The 20,935-nt window shown below is 38.4% G+C and overlaps 1 protein-coding gene, 1 long non-coding RNA gene and 1 other non-coding gene across 13 annotated transcripts in view; all 3 read right to left on the bottom strand.

Annotated features, from left to right (window-relative positions):
- The window catches only part of RELCH (RAB11 binding and LisH domain, coiled-coil and HEAT repeat containing), a 113,070-nt gene that overhangs the window by 36,348 nt on the left and 55,787 nt on the right, over window positions 1-20,935 (bottom strand). For all 11 annotated transcript variants that reach the window (XM_006064562.4, XM_006064561.4, XM_025273197.3 and 8 more), the window contains 7 exons: window positions 17,168-17,258; window positions 14,301-14,372; window positions 10,212-10,352; window positions 9,615-9,779; window positions 7,467-7,614; window positions 2,996-3,152; window positions 2,255-2,378 (listed from right to left, as the gene is read on the bottom strand). In XM_006064562.4, the coding sequence (XP_006064624.1) occupies window positions 2,255-2,378; window positions 2,996-3,152; window positions 7,467-7,614; window positions 9,615-9,779; window positions 10,212-10,352; window positions 14,301-14,372; window positions 17,168-17,258 (898 nt within the window). The remainder of the gene's footprint in view (window positions 1-2,254; window positions 2,379-2,995; window positions 3,153-7,466; window positions 7,615-9,614; window positions 9,780-10,211; window positions 10,353-14,300; window positions 14,373-17,167; window positions 17,259-20,935) is intronic.
- On the bottom strand, window positions 15,713-15,781 carry LOC112581487. Its single transcript, XR_003106067.1, has one exon. It is a non-coding gene; the product is annotated as a small nucleolar RNA SNORD36 (small nucleolar RNA).
- Window positions 19,216-20,007, bottom strand: LOC112581370. Its single transcript, XR_003105894.3, has 2 exons — window positions 19,602-20,007; window positions 19,216-19,559 (listed from the first exon to the last, which is right to left on the bottom strand). It is a non-coding gene; the product is annotated as an uncharacterized LOC112581370 (long non-coding RNA).

The raw sequence follows: 20,935 nt of genomic DNA on the forward strand, positions 1-20,935 counted from the left end.
GCTAAGTCACTTCAGTCGTGTCCGACTCTGTGTGACCCCATAGACGGCAGCCCACCAGGCTCCCCCATCCCTGGGATTCTCCAGACAAGAACACTAGAGTGGGTTGCCATTTCCTTCTCCAATGCATGAAAGTGAAAAGTGAAAGCAAAGTTGCTCAGTCATGTCTGACTCTTAGCGACCCCATGGACTGCAGCCTACCAGGCTCTTCCATCCATGGGATTTTCCAGGCAAGAGTACTGGAGTGGGGTGCCATTGCCTTCTCCGTTGCTACTACTACTTATTTTTAAAGATTCAAGTAGTCAAAAATATAACAGTTCTTAAAAACCATAGGAAAAAAGAAGTGTCAAGTTTCTGACAACAACATCTTTTTAGAGATAAAATATTAAAAAAAATCAATTTAGGTCAGCAAGTTTTCTGAAGGGCGTTTAGATTCTTTCACTAAATTAAAATAATTTCCAGTGACTTTAAGTGTTTGAAATTACTACCTCCCAAAACTGAACTTGATGATAGAAAGGGTATTTAGGCAGATATTATATGATTAAAATTGTTGAAAAAAAAATGTTGTGTATAAAAGGAATGAAAACGAAACTCCATTCATTTAGGATATTCAGTAACATACTCATTATGTTATATCCATTGGCTTAGATTAGTCTTTAACTTCTTTAAAATTTAATTTTAAACATGAAAGACAGAATTTAACATTAAAATTTTAAGTTAGAGGAAATGCTTGTTTCAATTTTTATTTTTAACATCACAGATTTCAGGCCTCTGAAGTCAACCACTTAAGTGTTAAAGTGAATTCGTAATTGCTTTTGTAAGAAAAAGTAAAATAAATAACAGTTACTTCTGGAGATGTCCGTTTTTGCCAATAATGATTCCCAGTAAAATCCAATTATACTTAATAATTAGATGTTAATGAATGATTTGTTTTCTCCTACAGTAACATTAAGTTCTGGGTTTTGCCCTCCTATCAATAGGTCAGGCATATTAATTTGCAAATTCCATTTAAACTGAGATGTAGACCACTGTGAAAAGATTAACCTACAGCATCAGATGTACAGGATTAAATTTCATTTCACACTTGAAGAGATTAAGTACAGATACATTAAATGATTTATTTGAGGACACTTATTTGAGGACACAGAGAGTCACAACCCATTTTCTGAAGTCTGTCAGTCCACTATACCAAACTGTTATGCTCCAAACGTTTCAAAAACTACAGGCTTAGTAAAGAGGTGCCACAAAATTTTTACCTTTTAAATGTCTCAACGTATAGCAACTACATCTTTATAAGGTTTTGTTAATGCTCTAAAGAACTGGCTCAACAATCTGTTATGAAGACAAATGGATTAATAGGATTAAAGAAGAAAGTAGGAGTTAAGGACTTTCCAATTTTAATATTTAAACAACAAAATAACCTGGTTAGGCAAATGTGACAGTGATTGAAATATGCAGCGTTTATCTCAAGTGTCCATTCTGTTTAGGAGCTCCTATCTTGTAGCAAGTATTCTACCTAAGCTGCTTTGTTTCTATAATCACCTGAGTGAAAGTGAAAGTCACTCAGTCGTGTCTGACTCTTTGCGACCCCGTAGACTATACAGTCCATGGAACTCTTCAGGCCAGAATACTGGAGTGGGTAGCCTTCCCTTTCTCCAGGGGATCTTCCCAATCCAGGGATTGAACCCACATCTGCTGCATTGCAGGCGGATTCTTTGCCAGCTGAGCCACAGGGGAAGCCCAGGAATACTGGAATGGGTAGCCATCCCTTCTCCAACAGATCTTCCTGACCCAGGAATCGAATCGGGGTCTCCTGCATTGCAGGGGGATTCTTTACCAATTGAGCTATCAGGGAAGCCCATAATCACCTGAAGTTTTGACCAAAGCATATAGAGGAAATGGCGGCTTTCTGAATCCGTGGTAGATTCAGTACAAGAAGCACATTCAAGGAAATGCAGTGGAGTCCCCGAGCTGATCCTTTCTATGCTGGAAAGCCCTGAGACATCCACAGTGAGTAGACCTTATATTCAAATGTGGATACAGACTAAATTTTGGCTAAATCATTTTTTGAAAATCAATAAAGGTAAGAATATTACAGATCAGAATTTTCTTTTATTATCATAGTTTTCTAAGATATTAAAAGATAATTAGAATAAAGGAAGGGCTCCTGCTTTTACTTACTCTGCCATAGCATTAGTTAACACATTACATTTTTATATGTCTTGCATATAAGAAAATATGAAATACAAGTTTTTACCTTAGTGTTTGTAAAAATTTTGCCAAATGTCCGGCAAAGGCGCCAGAAAAATCTGGAGAATTCATGGACACAGGCAGTTGAAGTAACGTTAATTTTGCCAACTATTTCTATAAGCTGTGGCAACCTGAATAAGAAAGAAAGGAAAACAGGCAGGGGACACAAATAAGTGACCGTTTCCTCACCAATTTCTGAGCCCATCCAAAGCGAACAAGCTCTTCTGCTTTTCACAGCCAGCAAAATCAGAATGCAAAGGAGTTGTTTGGGACCCTTTGAAAAAGTCTTAACTTTATATTCTGTAAACTTCAATTTTAACAGGTTGTCATGAAATATATGGAAACTTAATGGCAGAGTTCTAAGTGAGGTGTTAATAAGACTCAAGTCAATGGAGGTGACACGTCATACAAAAGCTTGGCTAACATGGCACCATATATTTTAGCCTCAAAAATGAGAAGTGTGGATGTAGTTTACAATCCACCATCACTTTTAGATAATATGGTAGCTGACAGGTCTGTCTGCAATAACACAGACGCACCGTTGCCACAGATAAGCAGCTACGTATCTACAGGCATAGCTCTTCTCTCCTGAAAGTTACCACAGATGACGCCAAGTTACGTTTTGTTATTTTTTAAAAAATATTTTGCTATATTTTGTCCCTCAGTTCCCAGGCTAAGTATAGTGAGCTCTCTTCCATTCAAGTAGCTGAGATGTACCAAATGAACATGGATGGGCGTGGTAACTTACAGCTGATTGACAACCCACAGTAAACTCTCCCAGCCGGTTGTGCCCGCGTGCTCCAGCTGGTAGTCATAGAGCTGCAGGAGCAGCGCCAGTTGCTCACGGCTTCCAATAATAGTAGACACGTCTTGAAGAGGTGACATAGGCCGAGGGAACCTAGTCACTATAAAAAAGAGCAGCGAAATAAATCATGTACAAAATGGCAGTTTGGAAAGTTAACTATCTTATCAAAAGAAAACTAAGGTTCTGCCTCCTAGTATCTATTTAGCATATTATAGACTTTAAATATAAAACTAAAATACATTAAATTACTTTTAGAAAAAAAATGAAATGTACCTGATCCCTGCACAATCAGGGGTTAAACTGTCTAACTTATTGTCAGCCCTTTGTGTCAGAGATTCTGTCACACCCACAAATTCAACCAACCATGGACCAGGCAGTACTACGATATTAACTATGGAAAACTGTACATATATAAGTGGGTGTGTACACCTCAAACTCCTGTTGTTTAAGGGTCAACTGTAAATTTCTCTTGCATGTCAACAAATTTAACAAATCTCAAAAATTAAGATTTTATGAGACTAAATATCTAGTAAATGAAAACTGAAAGAGTTTGCCAGTAAAAAGCAAAACTTTATTTATTTTAATTTAAAATTTGCTCCAGAATAAGATCTCAGTTAAAATATGGATTTGAATTTGGTTTTAAAAAAAAGATAGCTGTAAATCCACCAGACTGTTTATGTCAATAAATAATAACTATAAGGTATTTCTTTCAAGGAGTAAGAAACTAACAGGTTGACAGCAGGAAAAAGTTGTTTAATACCAGAAAATAACCTAAAATGCATTAAAGCTTGTGCTGAAGAGGATTCTTAAGTATTTAATCTCCAATATTAAATGCTTTATTTAGAAAGTTTTCCATAATTTGATAAACACTAAGTTAATATAAAGTGTTAAAAGCAGTGACCAGTAAGATAAAGCTATATGTAATAATAATAAAAAATATTATAAATATTATAACCAGGGTCTCAAATACAAACTTTAAAAGTTTTAGGGGAAAACTGAAAAAAATGACTTTTAAAATTGTGTAAATAAATAACAAATATACATTAGTACATTTTCAAATTTGAACATATCAATAAAACCTATGATCCTACAGATCACAATTAGATTCCAGGTCTTAGCTGGCTCTTAAGTGAAGAACGCTACCAACAGTTTCTTTACTGTTGAAGAGAAATTCCTAGTGGCCTGACAGCTCCTGCGTCGAGGTTAACACCCTAAAAAGACACAGTTAAGGATGCAGCATGTCTCAAAGCATATGAATGGCGTAATGATACTCATTAAACTTAAGAAAACATGAAATAACTTTTCAAATGCCGAAAGACAAAATTAAGATGGTATTCTCTTCCTATGCTTCCTAAGGTATTTAACAATATCTTAAGTACAGATAAAGGTTGTTCCTTGTTAGTTCAAGTCTCTGTTTGCTATCATAATACACAAACAAATAAATGAATTTAGGTAAAATGGTACCCCATACTCTCTGAGATTTCTGCATGAACTGTCATTATCTCAACCTAGGAATCAAACAGATTTGGACGGTGAGGGACAGCTGTACCTCATATTTCTATATCATGTCGAAGCACATCTGATCATTTCAAATAGGAGTATATCATATTGGTCACAATCTGTGACACTACGATGAAATGCATATTATTCCTTCAGAAATATGACAAATTACTGAAAAACAGTGGAAGAGTTAAGAGTAAAATAGATAATGTTAAGATTTATTATAGGAAAAGTGAGGTCCAAAGATTTAAAGCTAGGTCCAACAGAAGCAAAACAAGAAATAAGCAATTACTTGGATAACTCAGTGGTTTCCTGGGGGCTCAGACGGTAAAGAATCCGCCTGCAATGCAGGAGACCAGAGTTCAATTCCTGGGTTGAGAAGATTCCCTGGAGAATGGAATGTCTACACACTCCAGTATTCTTGCCTGAAGAATTCCACGGACAGAGGAATCTGGCGGGCTACAGTCCATGGGGTCGCAAAGAGTCAGACATGACTGAGCAACTAATACACCATGGATAACTCAGTTGTAAAAGATAAGTAGTCAGAATGGTTTAGAAACCTCAAAGTATTATTCTATTTAAAAGGATTTTTAAAAATGTAAGTATCTAACTTGTGAACATACAGAAAAGTCCTCAGAATGCCATTTCAATAGACTGGCAAAAACTAGCATTTTATTGTCTAAAAATTACCAAAATTATCCAAATCCAGCAAAATAACAGCTGCTATGATTCTTTAATGTATTTCCTTCCCACCAAAATGTCAGCTGTATGATGGCAGAGATTTTTGTCTGTTTTATTCCTGAGTGGATCTGAAGTGTTCAAAATAGTACCTTGCATAAAGATTAGCTAGTGTTGTGGAATTTTCAGTATTTAAGAGAAAAACAAATAAATTTTCACTTGTAATAAATTGTATCCCAAATTATATAGATGTGCATATAGACAGACATATAGACACAGCTATATAGACAGACCCTAAATACGGATATAATATTTCCTCATTTATAGTAAATGTATTATATAACCTACAAGTGAGCATAACAACATTAACATTTACAGCTACTATTAAAAGTCAGAAGGTCAAATTAAGTCAGTGAGAACTTAAGATTATTTTTGACATGACAAAGACATAATGAAAAGGAAAGGTCACATAAACACCTCTTCAGAATGGTAAAGTAGTTTTGAAAATTTTCTGTGTAACCTCTAGCATGTGCTTGGCCATAGGTGACACTGAAGAATTATTTGCTAAGTGAATGAATGATAGCAAATGCTAGGGGGTGAACTGTGTCTCCCTTAAAAATTTGTATGTTGAAATCCTAACCCCTAGGACCTCAGAATATGATCTTATTTGGAAATAGTACTGTTGCAGATATAATTAGATAAGATGAAGTCACTGGAACTGCGTGGACTTTCAATGCACTATAACTGATCTCATAACAAGGGTAAGTCTGGGCACCGAGACACGCATGCGCACGCACACACAGAGAACGGAACGTGAAGATGAAGGCAGAGATTGGTGGGTGCAGTTACAAGCCAGAGCACCACAGATCGCCAGCAAGCCAGCGGAAGCTAGGGGACAGGCAGGAAAGCGCTCTCCCCTCACAGCCTCCAGAAGAAGCCAACACTGCTGACAGCCTGGCCTTAGGCCTCTCGCCTTCGGAACTGCGGGGTAACAAGCGCCCGATGCTAAAGCACTACGCGTATGTTACTTTGTTATGGTGGATGTAGCAGAACAGTACAGCTAGACAGAAAGAAAACGGGAATTAGAAAGTCCCGAGGCAGCTGAAGTGCCCTAATGAGCCAAGGGGTAAACCTAAAGTGGCCAGCTGTGAGCATTTTGTAGTTTAAGTCTGAATTTTCATTCTCCTCAATAATTATAATTAAAAAATATTAAACTAACTCTACCCTATCCATTCTCAATTTTCCAAGTAAAACTGGCATTCTTATAGTATATACCATTTTTACATGATGCTTTGCGTATTGTTGGATATACTGTTTCATATCCCAGAGATTACAGGTGGCCCAGTTTACTTTATACTGAAAGTGTAACACTAAAAACACTTGATTTTATACTCCTGTTTATTACAAGCCCATAAGAGATATGGATAATTTCACAAATCTGAAAAATCTCATATATACTAATAGCTTGTCTATAGCCATTTATCCTGGGGGTTGGGTGCTGTGGGGCTACCATGTGCCATGGATCAAAGGTCACTTACTGGTTAGCTGGACTTTGAAAAGCTAAGAAAATAACGGCTTTTGCTAACAATTTCATGCATTCCTGAAAATAAATCATATTCTTTTTTCTGGGAAAAAGAAAAACAAAAAACTGTGCTGAATATGCTTATATTCCTATCAAGGACACAGCAGGAAATAGTAATTACACTTTCTTTCCCCTACTGAAAATAAGAAAAAGTAGCTGAGGAAGAAAAAAAAGACAATGAAAATGAAAAGCTTCACAAACTGGCCCTAGTAACTATTAATTCAGCTCTGTTAATGAAAGAAAACACTTACTTCTGACTTACCACACTGAAAAAAAAAAAAGGCTATAAAAAGGCTCTAGATTAAGAATGGAGAGGAAGAATAAATGTAAAATAACACCAAGAGGCTTATCCATAAACGATGAAGCCATGTACTTCACCTTAGGTATCATACAATCTCTGACCATGTGGTTCCACACATATAATACATTTTAGTAATTATGCTGTCATAAAGTGACTTTTTGAGAAGGAAATGGCAACCCACTCCAGTAACCTTGCCCAGGAAATCCCATGGACAGTAGGTTGGGGTTGCAAAGAGTTGGACATGATTTAGCAACTAAAACAAAGTGACTTTTACAATTTTAATCAAAAACAATTCTGTGGGAAGCTAAGCTGTTAATGTTCTACATCCTCCGTCCATAATTTAAGTTCAATACCTTCTATCTGTGGCACGTCACCATGCAGCTTGGCTTTGCTGGAGAAGGGTGCGTTCTGTAGCACTAATGCAAAGAGAGATGGGATCAAGGACTGCAAGGCAGACAGATACATGTGGAGCTTATGTTCATCCAGCCCGTGCTCGCCTTCCTGAAACATAAGCAGGTGGAAGCTAATTTAGTCTCCCAAGAGTATGCATTTATGATGCTCTTCCTTTCAGTGGCCAACAATAAGACATTGAAGGACATGTATGTTAGCCTCACAGTAAACCTAATGGAGACGACCAAGAATCTTTTCTGAATTGCTCTGAGTATGTGAAAATATGAAGAGCTAAGGCACTGTGGGGGCTTCCCTGGTGGCTGAGAAGGTAAAGAATCCGCCTGCAATGAAGGAGATCCTGGGTCGATCCCTGGTTCAGGAAGATCCCCTGGAGGAGGAGAAGGCAACTCACTCCAGTATTCTTGCCTGGAGAATTCCATGGACAAAGGAGCCTGGTTGGCTGCAGTTCTTGGGGTTGCAGAGAGTCGGACACTACTGGTTGGCTAACATTTTAACTTTCACAAGGCACTGTGGACGTAATAGAATCTTTTGTATGGAAAACTTCGGGGTGAACGTAGGTCATTTCATTTGTATGTAAGTTCTTTCAGAGCTTTTTTCTTTTAAGAGGGTCTTAACTTTTGAAATTTTAAACATCAGGTGAAAGATATTAAAGTGATCAAAGGAATTATTTTAAATGCTCAACCGTTAAACCAGCAGTAGCACCTACTCCTTTCTACTTCCAGACTCCTTTCATAGACGTGATGACAACTGTATCTGCCAGTATTTAATGCACTTTACAACAGTTCAGCGTGTAGGTAAAATGCAGAAGAAACTTCAAAACGAAACAAAAGCGATAACAGAAACGACAACCAAAAAGAGTGAAACGATCACTGTGGTCACAGAAACCCCGTATCACAGTGAAAAACAGAATCATTAGAGACAAAAGCATTTAATGCTGCTCAGATCCACTTGGGATGTCATTATATTATAAATAACAACTGTGTCACAAACACCAGATTTGTTAGGTTTTTTTCCTATCAGGTTCTAAATTAGTTAATTTCTTTACGGAACATTACCTGTGCGGAATACTGCAGCTGTGTTTAGGAGCAACGTGGAATTAGCCATGTTATGGAACAAAGAAAACCCAGTATGGATAATTCTCAGATAGAAGGGATGCAAATATTAAAGAAAAAATAAAATACTTGAGAAATCCCCTAGGTTTCATAAAAAGAAGTACTCCAGTCTAGCTATTTATAGTCTGCAACATGCATTTTGAAATTTATAGGGGAAAAAAGTCCAATTTTTAAATTAAATAAATGCACATATATACATGTAAGACTATACACAGAGTAGTATATATACATGTTAAAATACTTTATGTTAAGAGTCTTATAAAGATTCTTAAAATTTCGGGGTGGAAAGGGCAACAGTATAGTTTCAGAGGCTGATACCTGATCCTGGTCCTGTCATTTGACAGCTGTGGTAAGTTAAACAGTTTCCACACCAAAAAAACAAAATATAATTCAAAGAGTTCTAAGAATGAAATAATAGATTTTATTTATAAAATATGGTACATAAAGTGTACATAATACACATGAAAGAAATGTTAGTTTTTCTCCTAGACGCTGAGACTTTTAGTACAAAAATTAGTTTCGTTGTATCAACTTTTCTTCTTAGGAAGAATGGAAAATTCATTTTAAAGAAAAGAAAATTCATTTTAAAGAGTGAGGGCATGAACGAATGCAGTGAAATAAAGTTAAAACATTTTGACATTGTGTAAATAAGAAAGCTTTGAAGACTCATATTTTAAGTCTTCTCTGCGTTCTGGGGACTGAAGCCGATACTTAAAGTATTGAAGTATTCAGAAGAGGTTAGGAAGAGGCAGCGCTGGGAACAGTGTCAGAGTAGGTGCCACACACGTGCTATTTTAGCTAACAAAGTCAGATCATGCCCTTTCTCCTTGGCTTCAGTCAAGCAAAACTTCCTCAAATCTCTCTTGGCTCCAGACCAATAGAATCTTTAACGGGTAATTAATTAGAATGTTCATTCTTTCAAGATGCCTTAAAACACACTTTTAAACTTTCTGTTGTATAAATAAAGGAAGCATTTACCCTGAGAAGTTTTTCAATCTTGTTCAGCAATGTGGGTATAAGGTGAGACTGTAAATTTCCAAGTTCTGTAGTCCAGGCGGCATAGGCGGGTAGAAACACCTGATGTGCGGCACTAACGACCCTTTCTGAGGGGTCACTCAAGGCTGAGAGCAACAGTTCAAAACCCTGCCAAACGGAAGCAGACATAATGCAGATTTAAAACGAAACAGAAGCCTAAAACACAATAGAATGTAACAAACATGCATTCCAGTACATCTAGAAGACATTTTAAGCGAGAAAGAAGCCATTCATAAGCCTACCTTCCCCAATTTCTTTAAAGAAAAACGTCTTGTATCAACTGATGGGGAAACCAGAGTGAAAATGGCATGCTTGCTGCCAATTTCCTGCCACAAAGCTGTGGCAGATACTATAAATGAATCAAAGCATTTTCTCCTTGAAATTGCAGAATTGAAACCAGGCAGTCAACTTTACCTTGTTCAGGTTGACACGTTTGCGATCCCTACTATCAAGTATGGGGTATTTGAATCAGAGATTTGGGATATTACACCATTCGGAATTTTATAATGGAATAGATGGGATTTATTCTGAAAAGCATACCTGCTGATACTTGTCTGGGTCATCGATGTATCCCATAATGATACCAAGGCTTTTGATCACAGCTTCTCTTACCAAATCTGCCTTATCTTCCATTAACATTTGTTGCAACATTGAAAGAACCAAGGAGCTACGGATCTCTTTCTGAAATGAACAAGAACATATTTTACTATTTTTTTATACTAGCAGCAGAAAAGAACAGAAAAAAATGACAGATACCCAGATATTCACAATCCAGGTTAAATATATATTAACATGTTGCTATGTTTGCTTCAAGTCCTCATTTCTGAAACACAGAAGACATTATAGATGCAGCTGAAGTACATGACCCTCTTCCACCCTCCCCTTTCCCCTAATTCTCCTCTCTAAAGATAACATTTACCCTGAACTTGGTATTGATCATCTCCCAGCATATTTTTGTATTTTTACTATGTATGTGCCAATCCCTGAAACCTTCACAATGCACTTTTGGCAAATCAACAGTCACCACTCTGCCATAAACAGGCTCTTCTGTGTAAAATGACTATTCTATCACTACCTATGGAACTCAGAAAAGCACTGATAGTCATAACAACAGGAAGGATTACAGAAATCACTTTGGTAATCAAAACGTTTGCCTGGGGTAGGAGCATGGAAACGAAAATCCTGGTGTTGCTATTTTTTTTGAAGAACTGAGGGGGAAAAAAAAAAGCAGAATGATAAAATACGAGAGTAAACTTTAAAAGTGCTTATAAAACTGCACGGCTATTTTCCGATGTTACTATTAAATATAATGTCAACTACCACTGCGTCTTAAATTTCATACAACTTTTCCCCCATGGATTCAGCCTAATTAATGTCTGAGGTTAGAATAAAGTGTCATTGTTTTCATATTCTTGCCCTTCCTTCCCTTTTTTGTACCATTACTGTAACTTGATCAATTTATAAAATTCTTTAAAGCTAAACTTGTTTAGGTCACTTTTACATTTAACAGTTACAATAAAAGGAAATAACCACTCCTGTAAATCTCCAGTCAGTGTGATTTGGTATGTAGAGCAAGGTCTGAAAGACATTTTAAAATAATCTAGTTTTTGTTTTTATTTTTAAAAACAAAAATATATGTAATTATAGAAACATTTGGTCACATTTAGGGTGGTGAATATACCTTTTGGTACAGCCTTGTTTATTTATCATTTAGGTTAAATACTGCTTCCCAAGGTCTCTTTAAAAGTGAATTACAAGGGCTTTCTGGGTGGTATCTACATAGGCAACAGGACAGAGGCGAGTGAACCTCGGCCGGGCATATGCTTTGCAGCGATCGAGGCTGAGGTCAACTGTGGCAGCTTCCACGTGCTAAGGAAACCCACGGGACAAGTTAGGAGGCTTCATGCCATCTGAGCTATGACTACACTGAGGTTCTACTGCTACCAGTTACAGTGGGGTAACGAGGCAAGTGGAGATTGATGCAGGAAACATTAAGTCCATTACTAATGCTGCTTAGCATTCTAGTCCTAGGAGCAGTGTGGAACAGTTTCTTCCTTCTTTGTGAGCATGTGATATTCAGCTCTCTCTTGGAACAATAAATAATAGGGTGCTCAGACTCACTCATGGATATAAACCTACACAATTTATCACAATAAGATAATTTTCTCTGAAAAGATAGGAAAACACTAAAAAAAAAAGTTTATGCCCAGTTCCTGGTGGAAGTATGGGAAAATAAGAACTTTGATGCACTGCTGATGGGAGTACAATCTGTGCTGTCTTGGTTGGGGGCAATTGAGCACTGTCAAAATTTAAAAAATCCACATGTCAACAGAAGCAAGATACAGAGGTTTCAACAATATGTGAAAATTTAAAATGCATAGATTGCCACACAAGGCATATATAGATCACTGTACAGTGTGATTAATTCTGAGTAAGAAAAATTTTAAAGATATAAATTTGTAAGCTTGCATATGCATGAATTTTTATTTTCTGTAAGTATTCATTAAAAACCGTTAACCATAGATGTCTGTCTTTGGAGAGAATGGCTAGGGCCAGGGAAGGCTTTTCTTTTCATGTTACTCTTTTCTGTACTGTCTGAAAATTTATTTTCAACAACAACAACATTTCTGGGAGTGGAGACTACGAATTGTTCTTGAATTATTCTTTGTATTTTTCTGTATAAAAAGAAAAGATAAATTTTATTTTTTAAAAAGACAATTATCTGACTCTTGGGTTTCTCAGTCTTCACTCACCCTCACACTGTAGAATGTGAGGTAACAGTAAATGTAACATAAATAGCTCATGAACTGTTGTTGCTGCTGCTGCGTCGCTTCAGTCATGTCCGACTCTGCATGACCCCAAAGACGGCAGCCCACCAGGCTCCTCTGTCCATGAGATTTTCCAGGCAAAAGTACTGGAGTGGGTTGCCATTGCCTTCTCCCATGTACTATTGCACAATTCCAATTTTTGTACTCCCTTTAAAGAGCAGTCTTATAGAAATGACCCTTCAGGGCAGGCCCAAACTGGGCCAAAAAGTCTCTGCTGCAGCTACTCAACTCTGCTGTTGCAGTATGAAAGCAGACACAGACAATACACAAGAAATGGGTGTGGCTGCATGCCAATAAAACTTTATTTATAAACACAGGCTGTGGCTTCCATTTGGTCTCCAGACTGTACTTTGTCAAGCTCTGCTTTAAATGACCGTTGTTCAAAGTAAAACCATTCTTGCTGTCACCTCTTGCTTCCATCCCCTGTAAGCCCTGGGCCCATCAGGAGACACCTGCAGGAGCACAGCAGGCCAGCGTGCTCCGTCTTCTTCCTGGCGGGAGGCTCCTGGTCATTTAGAAACTAACGAGCACCTCAAACAGCTTTTGTTTGGCTGGGGAATATCATCCTGACATTTATCATATCAGAAATTAAAAATGAGAAATTTCAAATTGTTAACTCATTAAAAACAATAAACTTCTTAAAGGTTAACATGACTAATGAAATTACAATTTTAATGGAAATAACTATAATCAAAAAAACTAGTGAGAGGAATAGTGTTGCTTTATATTGCAAGTCTCAGTGACATCTGACTCAAAAGAAGACAGGGAGGATCCTCTCATCTGCTCGCACTCAACTGTGTTGTTGCTTGGGTGGGAGGACTTAAGAAAACCGGGCTTCACAGAAACGTGTAACTCAGAAAGGGAGAAGTATCTCCATAGCCTCTTCTGATAAGGATAGAAGCTGTCAAGCTCTGAATGGTGAATACAAGTTTTCCAAAATTCTTGTTCTCATTAGAAGTTCTAACTTTATCACTGGCAATGAAAACTGTACTTGTTTTTCTTGCAGCAAGGCTCCATGTCACTTATCTTCATGAAAATGTCTGCCACAAACCCAAGTTTGAATAATCACAGCTTGTTTTTCAGTGATCTATCAAGTAAAATTGGTGTCCCATGAGAAAAGCAGTGGTTCAGCTCACAACTCAAACTATCTGAGTGCTTTCTTTCTGCAACAGCCATCATAGTTCAGAATGCAGCAAAAGGGCTTAATATCAGTATCTTCCAGCTGATTATACAGAATATTAAACAAGAGGCATACTTAGGGTCAAAATTTAGTAGGGTTAATAATTTCACTGGTTCCAAGTTCATGTGTAAGTGCAGCTGACTCCCTGTGAGTGCACGGTAGTGAAGAGCACGGCCGCTGCCCGCCTCTCTGGGCCCTGCTCTGACCGCCGCTGAGGCACTGGCTGTGCCCGTCACAGCTCTGCACCGGCACTGTGACTGTCGACACACAGAAAAAGACAGGAATGTTTTAGTATTATGATGAAAATAATTTTCATCTCATGGATCTCTTCGAAAGGATCAAGGAACTCCCCAGGGTCCTCAGACTAAACTTTGAGAATTCCTGATGAGGTTTAATATATTTATACTCATGTAAAATCAACGGCTAATGTTCCCCTCTGTCTGCAGTGTCACATGGTACCAATGTGAGCTTTCTTTATTCAGCTCATCTTCTTCCTTTGTTAGGACACAATGTGGATTAAGACGTATAATAAGACACCTGAAAAAAAGGTTTCTCTATTGCTAAACAAAGAAGGAAAAGGTTTTTGTTTTTTTTTTTTTAAGAAAAAATTACAATTCTTACAGGAAGGTAAGGTGCCAGCGCTCCACAAGATTCTGCCACAAGCAATCTTCTTTCTGGGTATTTGTGATTAATCTAGAGTAAAAAATAAATAAATCAAACATAAACAACATACTCTCCCTTCCTCCAAAAGAGAATTATTTTTCACCACAAATCCTGTTAGGAATGCAATAAAGCTTCTTTCTTTCCACTTCTGGGGATCCCTATGCCTGGATCAGGATTAAGGGACTCAGAGAGAGCCTAAAAAATGAGATTACAGGGGTTATCTGTTGAAGAAAAAGAGGATAAAGCAAAGATGAAAATATGGCAAGGTGTCTAGAGATTGTGGGCTTACCCAAGAAAGCTTTCCTTAGGATGTCAGGAGCAACCTTTTCCTTCCCTAGGAACATTATTACATTTTCAAATTTGGAAAATCCAGCTTCTAGATATTTACTGACATGGCCTACAAGATGTACCAGGAATGATACGTCATTCCTCTTTTTCACCTCAAGGATTAAGTTGCAAATCATCAATGATTTAACCAGAGCTCCTGACTGGTGTTGTGGCTTTGTTTTTAAAGTAAGCAGATGTCAATTCATTGCTGCTTGCACACGCAAGACGATGGGGTTTTACTATTGTAATGACGACACGGAATCCTAACAAAAAATACCAAAAACAAAAAAAGGACACATACTGGGTTTTGTTCCCATATGTCTTCTTCATAGGATAGAAATCTTTCTTTGACTGGAAAAGAAGTATATCTGTTCTCATACTCCCATATGAAAAGGTGACATAATTCATTAAAGTATTGGATGCCTAAAATTAAGAAAAGATATTATGCAGCAATCTACTGGGCAACAAACTGGAGGCAGGCGGCTGACAAATCCCTGATGTCCATGTTTATTTGGGTTACAGAAGAAAGAGACAGCGGAGGAGTTGTTGGTAACTGAGATCTCCAAGCTAGGCTTAACCCAGGAACAGTAACCTCAAGACAAAATGGTTTGAATGTCATAATATGTTACACATAAACTTACACGTTTCTTTAGTCTAGCAGGATAAGTCTCAAAATTAAATGTGCACACAACAATCAACTGTATTCCTACATACTTTCAATGAACAACCAGAAAAATACAGAAAATCCTATTTACACAATTAAAAAGAATAAAATACTCAGGAATAAACTTTAAAAGTATGTAAATTATATTCTGAAGACTATAAAACATAACTGAAAGGAAATTTAAAAGACCTAAATAAATGGAGAAGTGAAGTGCAAGTCGTTCAGTTGTGTCTGACTCTTTGCGACCCCGTGGACTGTCCAGTCCATGGAATTCTCCAGGCTAGAATACTGGAGTGGGTGGCCTTTCCCTTGTACAGGGGGTCTTCCCAACCCAGGGATCGTGCCCAGGTCTCCCTCATTGCAGGTGGATTCTTTACCAGTGGAGTAAAAAGCTCGGATTTTACTCTTCACGGTGATTACAGGTGAAGAAATACATACATCATTGCCAAAGTAAATGGAAAGACATCTTAAATTCATGGATTGAAAGCTTCACTATTGGAATGGCAACATTTCCCAGACTGATCTACAGATTCAAGGCAATCCTTACAATTTCAGCTGGCTTCTTTGTAGAAATTGACATGTTGATCTTAAAATTTATACAGAAATTGAAGGGACTCAGAATAGCCAAAACAACCTTGAATACAAGAACCAATGTAAGAGGCTGGGGCTTCTGTTGTGGGCGGTGAAACCGTTCCGCAGGCGACTGTAGTGGCGGCTGTGTCTGGGGCCGCGGAGACCACCGCGCGGGAGGCCCGAGAGCGGCCAGCCGCGCGGGAGGCCCGAGAGCGGCCAGCCGCGCGGGGCCTGAGAGCGGCCAGCCGCGCGGGGCCTGAGAGCGGCCAGCCGCGCGGGAGGCCTGAAAGAGGTCAGCCGCGCGGGGCCTGAGAGAGGTCAGCTGCGCGCTATCTGAATTACAATCTCAATAAAGCTTAAAAGAAGATGGAAAAACAATTAAAAAAGACATGTACGTATACAGAACTGTACAGAACTGTAAATTCAAAGTTGTGCATATTGTTTCCAATTTAACTTGATTTTCAGTGATTAGAGTCTCACCCTAAGTTTCTGTGCACTACAATCTACAGGAGACACGGGGACGTCAGAGACAACGTGAACACGTGTAATGTTCCCTTTCAAATAATGTCTCTAGCTTACTAAATTAGATGACTCTACTAAATTTTAAAGAAAAAAAATGAATATCTGAAGAAAGTGGGAAGAGAATTTTCAAAGACCATATACCTTAGCAATATTCCAGAGAGTCATATTTTTTCTTAAGAACAAGTGACAGAGCTGGTATAAAGGAGGCCATGAAATCTGTCTTCATAAGTAAGAAACTCATCTTTTTAAGATGGAACAATGAGTTACTTAATGACCTAAATGTCAAGTGTACAAAGTCAAAGATCCTGAGTTTTAGAGAAGACAGGAATATTCAATATAAAACCAAAAGAGTTGTTAGTAAATAGTGAGCTGAATTGTAAATATACAGACTTCTTACATCAAAGGTTTACACTTTACATTCTGTATATATTTGTAATATATACAAGTATACAGTATATACAGATACCATGTCTATTATTTACCTCCTTACTTATACATACACAGAGCCTCTTGCTTTCCCTGAACTCATCAGTTTTTTATATATTTTTTTGTATTTTGTATCTCACTTGATTCAGAATAAAGCAAAATATGCCAGACATTTCTTAAGCACTGTTAAATCACCGGGCTGGGCAAGAGAAGTCCTAGCATAGTTTATATCCCACATATTTCCTAACAGCATTTTTAAAAGATAATGTGAGCATTTCCAATAACCTAGAGAAAACCCAATACAGCTATTTACCTGTTCCCAACACTGTGGTAAAAGCTCAGCTTCAACACGTGTGGGTCCAACATGACGTGCAAATGCCACACAGCCTGTCAGGATCATTTGCCTGAAAGACAAAACGAATGACTGTAGACCAGCATTTGTGTTAGCAGCACGGCTAGGACTAAGGGCTAAGAAGGTCAGCGCTAGTTACCATGGAGTGCAATTATTTATGTATGATCAAATTCACTCTTGACTTTTCCCAATCGACAGGCTGCCCCAAGGGAGTGAGTTTCTTAAGACTCGTCCTTCCAGCAACTGCAACACCATTTGAAAGATGTTGTGACGAGATTCTCTACAGCTCTAAGGCTTTATCTCCTAAATTAACTTCCCATATATATAATACATTTTGAGATTATGTTTAATGCTTCCATTTCTAATGAATTCCAGTTTCTAGTTACTAAATCAATCTATGGTTGTTTTCCCAGTATCCCTATAACTCAGTTTCCCAGGTGGCACAGTGGCAAAGAATCCACCTGCCAATGCAGCAAACCCAAATGACACGGGTTCGATCCCTGGGTTGGGAACGTCCGCTGGAGGAGGAAATGGCAACCCAGTCCAATATTCTTGCCTGGAAAATTCCATGGACAGAGGAGCCTGGCAGGCTACAGTCCATGGGGTCACAAACAGTCGGACATGACTGAGCAGACAGATTTCTGTAATTAAAAACTATGACACTGTATTAGTAAAATGATACTTAAGTGAGAATTTTTGGTACTGAACCCAAGATAACTGTGGTAGGCAGCTTCTGACACGACTCCTAATGAGGTCTGTCTCCTGATATTCATGCCTGTGTGTAACCCCATCTTGTTGAGTGTAGACTGGACCCAAGGATTTGCTTCTAATGAACAGAATAATGGGATGGGATGTCACTTACGCGATCAGGTCACAAAGGCCTGTGACAGCCGTCTCGTGAGACAGTCTTTTCTGCCTTCTCAGCGGGCATGCTCTGAAGACACTACCACGCTGGAACGGTTTCAGGTGGTGAGAGACTGAAGGCGGCTGCTGCTGCAGCTGCTAAGTCGCTTCAGTCGTGTCCGACTCTGTGCGACCTCATAGACGGCAGCCCACCAGGCTCCGCTGTCCCTGGGATTCTCCAGGCAAGAACACTGGAGTGGGTTACCATTTCCTCCTCCAATGCATGAAAGTGAAAAGTGAAAGTGAAGTCGCTCAGTCGTGTCCCACTCTTAGCGACCCCATGGACTGCAGCCCACCAGGCTCCTCCGTCCATGGGATTTTCCAGGCAAGAGCACTGAAGGCAACTTCTGGCTATAAGTCAGTGCAGGAGGAACCAAGGCCCCCAGTCCAAAGATCCATGAGAGACCGAATCCTGCCAATGACCAACCACGTGAGTGAGCTCAGAAGCAAATCCTTCCCCCATGGGCCTTGAGGTGACTACAGCCACAGACAACACCTTGACCACACCTTTGTAAGAGACCCAGATGAGCTGACTCACATAAATCATAATACAAGTGTTACTTTAAACCACTTTATTTTGGGGTAATTTGTTATAAAACAATATATAAATAATTAATATGATAGTTTCATTTGATGATAGATTTATAATTCAAAATTCTGAAAAAGATTTTTCACTTTTCAGAATGAAGGTACATTTAAACTGACTCTGAAAGTCAGAATGTTAAGTTTTTTTTTTTTTTTAACTTCTGATTATCTATGACTTCAAAACCAGTAAAGCTTGATGGAAAAAAAAGCATGTTTTCCATAGATGTTTCAAAGTAGCCATCTTTAAGGAAAAACAAAACAGAAAGTTTAATTCATATCAACTATAAAAGCAATTCCTCATTGCTGTTTCTTCAGATATGTCACTTCAACTGAAAACTGAAGCGTGACTTTAGGTTTCTCCTTAGTCTACCCAAGTCAGCGACAACGGCTGTCAGGCTGAGGGGAACAGTGACAGGCAGGAGGCCTGTGGGCGGAGGAGAGTGTGAGCCAGCATGTCTTCACGCACACGGCAGCTTACTTCACCATAACCTTCTAGCTTTTATCTATATAATTTCCCTTTATGCTTATGTCATTGTCTTCTCTGATGGCTTCCCAACTTTTCTTTTCCTATTTGCTCCGACTTTAGGAAGGCAAATAAAGTGGATAAAAGAAAAATGGAAAAAGAAATTCCCAGGCTTTAAGACAGACATTTAGCTTCCCACTAAAAATTTCTTCATTTCTGATCATTTCTACCCCTACTAGTCTGTTAAAATAATGAGAAGTCACATACATAGGTTTCAGGAATATTTGATAATTATAATAAATGAACTGTTGAAATTTAAGCCTTTCGAACAAATGTAAGAAGTACACACTTGTGTAAGACCTGCATGTGAACAAGTGTAAGAAGCACACACTTGTGTAAGACCTGCATGTGAACAAGTGTAAGAAGCACACACTTGTGTAAGACCTGCATGTGAAACAGCTTCAAGTCGTGAGTCGCTGCCACTGTATTAAACATGTACAGATTTGTTCAAAAAATGTCAAGCCCCTCAAAATAAACTTCTTAGCAGAATTAAGAGTCACAATTCTAAAAAGTAGGTCAGTTTTGAAATATACTTGAAAACAGAAAATATCAGATGGCTACAGATTATTAATAGCATTGGAAACAGACTCCTGTGATAGTAAAAATACTGTTTCTACTTGTGGGAAATCATAAATACTGTTCCTACTTGTGAAATTATTTGACTGCCATTTGACACAATGGGCTTCCCTTGTGGCTCAGCTGGTAAAGAATCTGCCTGCAATGCAGGAGACCTGGGTTCAATCCTTGGGTTGGGAAGATCCCCTGGAGAAGGGAAAGGCTACCCATTCCAGTATTCTGGCCTGGAGAAATTCCATGGACTATAGTTCCAATACTTTGGCCACCTGATGGAAAGAACTGACTCACTGGAAAAGACCCTCATGCTGGAAAGACTGAAGGCGGGAGGAGAAGGGGACGACAGAGGATGAGATGGTTGGATGGCATCACCGACTCGATGGACATGAGTTTTGGTAAACTCCGGGAGCTGGTGATGGACAGGGAGGCCTGGTGGGCTCTGGTCCATAGGGCTACAAACACTAGGACACGACTGAGCAGCTGAACTGACACAATAGGTGGAAATACGGTGTTAGTTATGGGTGCTAGCAAAGAATTACCAAAAAGGCAATATAGCTGACCATAAAACTGGACAGTCCTTGTGTCCTGAGAAGCTTGTGATTCAGTAAGTAAAGAAAAGTAATAAACGATTATATGTCAAACTTATGCTAATTTAAAAATTTTGCTTTATTTTTTATTCATATCAAATATAGTTAACAGTTTAGCTTATTCAAATAAATAACTTTATTTCTGAAAAGTGGAAGATCAGCTGTGAACATGCGTGTTTAAATCCTGACGTATCTTGACCTGAAGTCAGGCTGGCAGGTACTTTTGGCCACCAGATGGCAGCTGTTAGCTTTACAGCAGAGTCTGTAAAAACAGGCTATGAAAATTGAGAGATTTTTGCCTTGCATTCTAAAAATGACAATGTAATGAGTAGTATTTATTAATTAAGTTTCCAAGATAGGGAATAGTATTTTCAAGGAGAAGATAAAATATTAATTTTCCTATATGCTGCTGCTGCTGCTAAGTCGCTTCAGTTGTGTCCGACTCTGTGCGATCCCACAGACAGAACCATCAAATTGTCCTTAGAAAATTTTCGGTTTGCAATGAATGGAACCTGATTGAATTTCCCTTACTTCTGTTCAGCTAGCATGTAGATTAAT

Source organism: Bubalus bubalis, chromosome 22, assembly GCF_019923935.1.
Source record: "Bubalus bubalis isolate 160015118507 breed Murrah chromosome 22, NDDB_SH_1, whole genome shotgun sequence".
Taxonomy (NCBI): Eukaryota; Metazoa; Chordata; class Mammalia; order Artiodactyla; family Bovidae; genus Bubalus; species Bubalus bubalis.